The 3,768-nt window shown below is 44.0% G+C and overlaps 1 protein-coding gene across 1 annotated transcript in view; it reads right to left on the reverse strand.

Annotated features, from left to right (window-relative positions):
* Positions 1-3,078: 3,078 nt before the first annotated feature.
* Positions 3,079-3,768, reverse strand: part of SPHAR (S-phase response (cyclin related)) — a 1,490-nt gene continuing 800 nt past the window's right edge. Inside the window, exon 2 of the mRNA XM_008585190.1 lies at positions 3,079-3,373. Coding sequence (XP_008583412.1) covers positions 3,252-3,373 — 122 coding nt within the window. The 3' untranslated portion in view covers positions 3,079-3,251. The remainder of the gene's footprint in view (positions 3,374-3,768) is intronic.

Below are 3,768 nucleotides of genomic sequence, written 5' to 3' on the forward strand. Positions count from 1 at the left end.
TTGTTAAACTAAAAATTGTCTAGTAATTTCTGATAAACTGTGCTTTTTAAACTATGTTGTTTTTTTTTTTTTTTAATTAGGAAAGAAAGGTGGAAACGTGATCAGATGAAAACGTGATAAGCTGCCTGAATAGAATACGAAATTTAAGTTTCAGATGAAATCATTTAACCTTAAAATTAGGGTAGGAAAACAAATCTTGCTCTATTCCTTGATGGTGGCAGAGTTTCAAACTTTTCAGATCCAGTTACAGCTCTGGTTTCTGCTTCTACATGGGGACTTGTCAGCTGAAACTGAGCACATGTGATCAACAGAATTGAGGGATTGAACATGTCACCCCTAAGCATTTGTGACTCGTGAAGTACTATGACAGTTGACCAAGCTTTGGCCTCAGAGCGGAGGTTTATGGACGATTACATCCTCCGTTGCTCCTTACAGCCCTCAGCCAAAACTCCCTTTTCTTATGACAAATCTCGCTAGGATGCAGAACAGCAGTCAAGCCTGCTTGCTCCCAGGCTGTGCTGGGAGAGGGGCTATGAGCCAGCCAGGAGTGCACAGACAGACTCCCGAGAAATACAAATCCTAACAACGAAACGTGTACCCTAAGCATAGGCGCTCTCAACCCTGGAACGTAAGATGACTGGGTTTCCATGTACCGTAGCCAACAATCGAAAAGGGAGCAGGTTGCTCTAGGAAGGAAAGTTTTAGCAGGATCCTTTGTGGATTTTGCAAAAAGAGGTCTTGCATGGAGAGGCTGCACAGGTGATATCCAGTACACTGGAAGGACTTGGGGACGCACCAGCTGTGTGATCATTTGTCCCTCCCACATGCACTGGAGTCCTGTGTGTTGGGCATCAGGCACATAGAGGGCAGCCCTGTCCTGGGGGGTCTTAGCCCAGCAGAGAAGACAACTAAGGACAAGCATAGATGGATGCAACCTGTACCAACAGGGAGGTCACGGCAGAGACTGATGGAGGTGGGTGCATCTGCAGGCACCGGGGACAGGGAAGCGTCCCAGCAGGGAAGTTCTGCGCCGCACCCTACAGACAACAGGACCGCATCCCTACAGGCTAAGCCAGCTGGGGGCATGACGGGTGACAGACACGGAGTCCCTGAAGAGGCAGAAGCCGTGAGAAAGCCAGGGGCGTTCGGAGACATGCACACAAGTGTCCCATGAAGGCACCTTCCTCCTGGGAGGCAGGGCTAGTGCGAGGGCACGGGGCACACCTATATGGCCACACAAATCAGTATGACGACTGGATTTCTGAAAAGGGAAGAATGTGTAGACTTACCGTGAATTAATCACGTTATAAAATTTCCCATTTAGCCTAAGATGATCTGAGGGCCTCACACCAAACACAAATTAGCATCTTGACCATCATACAAAATTACTTGGTCCTTAGGTACTCAGTGAACATAATTATTTCCAAGGTATTTTGAAATGTGAAATAGTTAGAAACTTAACAAGTTTGTTTTCACCCCAGTTTTCTTTAAAGTGAAGTTAATGCAGCACATCATGAAGTTAGAGGATGGGGTTGTCACAGCGCGGGCATGTCTGGCTTTCGCCGTCTCAGCATGAAGGAACATATGGAGGTCACTGTTTGGTGATTCAACAGTGACCCACCTGGCTCTGGGTTAGTGTGAGTCCAGACAAGCACACACCAGAGTTGCTAAGTGTCTCCCTTAACGATAAAACACATTTTCAGCTACAACACAGGCAGGGCAATTCTGAGCACGTTTAGCACCCAGCACAGCCTGGGGACCCACCTTCCAAGGCCATATCCTAATTGGGACATGGCTGCCTGGGGCCAGGCCAGCTGGATGTCCCCGTGGCACTGCCTGGGTGCTGCCACGGGGACAGCCAACGTGGCCACGCTCTGGGATGTCACCTCCTTGAGTACTTCACAGAAGGCACGTCTTGTTTTTTCACACAGACCAGAAAACCAACCTTATATAATTGCAACACAAGAAAAAAACATAACCGTCCCTGAATCTGTAAGTTCCCAAAGGAGTGCAACTTCATAAACCTTTTAAAAACCATTCTTGCCAGGGATGTGTGCTGGACTATTTTTGGGTGAAATGACAGAAGCCTCAGATGTTTGCAAACAGCATGAAAAGGTGGGGGTGAGGACAGAAAAGCAGACTGTTGTCGTGTAGATAGGCGTGACGTGGGCCACACCGTGGCTCATTACCCTGTTCTCGCTACATGTGTGTACTTAAAAGTCTCCATAGTAAAAACATTAAAAGTACATAAATACTATTTTTATTTTAAAAAAAACCCCAAAACAAAGACTCCCTAGTCATGTTATCTTCCACCTGTGAGCAGAATCTCCTGACCTCAGAGGGTGGTGGTGACAACGTGCTCAGTGGTGACTGTCCTCTGCCTCAGTCTTACTGAATCTGCTCAGTCATGTTCTCAGACAACTTCCCCCAAAATTCTAAACGCAGCCCCTCAGAGAAGTTAACACAGCCAGGAAGTAACCGGGTAACAACCACGACAAACTCATATCGTTAGTACGTGGATAGACACCAGCTTAGGACACACGTCACTTCTCAGCTGGCACAGGAAAGGAAACATGCATGGGTGTGTTAAAGACCCTCTAATTCTCCCCTCCAAAAACAAAGAAAGAGGACAAAGATGACAGAAAATGAAAGGCCATCATCGGCTGCGCCACAGGCTAAGATAGAAAGCGTTTAGGTTTCCAGTTTTAGCAAAGATTCCTTAAATAGTATCATTGATCTGCTAGGAGTCCATGTTCCCGAAGATTTCAGCAACTCTTATGCGAGCCACAAGCGATGTTCTCAACAGAACCACTGCCGTCTCCCCAACTGTGACGTACTCATCTTCACCCAAATGCTGGACTATAAGAGAATAAATTGCAATCTCAAGTCTAAGTGGACTTCATAAACTTTTTCTAGGAAAACTGCAAATTATCTGGAAATCTAAATTAGAGCTTCCTGAAAACTTAGGAAGTTGCGGGAAACGCACACATAATGTTTATTACCAAACTGAATACCACCAAATTATCTCTCCTCTTCACTTTTGCTAAAGGCAAGAGCCTTTGTTAACATCCGCCATGGTTTGGTTCTCCAGCAGCTTTTATTGGTTACAGGATGTGGAATGATACATGTATCTGTGGTTTAATTAACAGGCTCATTTATGAAACAATGTGGCATTCATCTTATTTTTAAAATTCTTGCTTTTGAATAAACTTATGTGTTAGAACATGCTTCTATCCCATGCAAAAAGCTGTTCAGAAATGAGCAGCTTGCAAAGCTGTCATAAATGAGACACTGAATGAGACATTCTTCCAGCGAGGTTCATGTAGTTCCGTCTGAGAATTCGCTTCAGATCCTGACTTTTCAAAATAGAATATTCAAGGCATTAAAAAAAAGCAAATCTTCAAATATCTAAAAGAGATGCATACTGATATTATTATCCAAATAACTTCCCAGAGTTTGTGTGTGTCTCTGTGCTCTGTCGGTTAAACTAAAACAATGGAAGAAGCAGGTGGTGGCCTCGAACTGAAAGTTAATTAAATTCACCGATATGCAGCCAAAAAGTAACAGTGGAAGTGCTTGCACAAGGTGAAGAATGCTTTTAGACTTACATCAGACTGTGTTTAAACTAAAGGAAAGGCTCCGTTGTATATTCTCTGCATTGACATTTTAAAATAGAGCAAATCTTTATAATATAATATATATTATATAATACATCAGCACACCTTATGTGAATTAAAAACATGTTAACTGTAGTAAGGCATTTAAGTA

Source organism: Galeopterus variegatus, unplaced genomic scaffold (assembly GCF_000696425.1).
Source record: "Galeopterus variegatus unplaced genomic scaffold, G_variegatus-3.0.2 Scaffold3485, whole genome shotgun sequence".
In the NCBI taxonomy this organism is placed as follows: domain Eukaryota; kingdom Metazoa; phylum Chordata; class Mammalia; order Dermoptera; family Cynocephalidae; genus Galeopterus; species Galeopterus variegatus.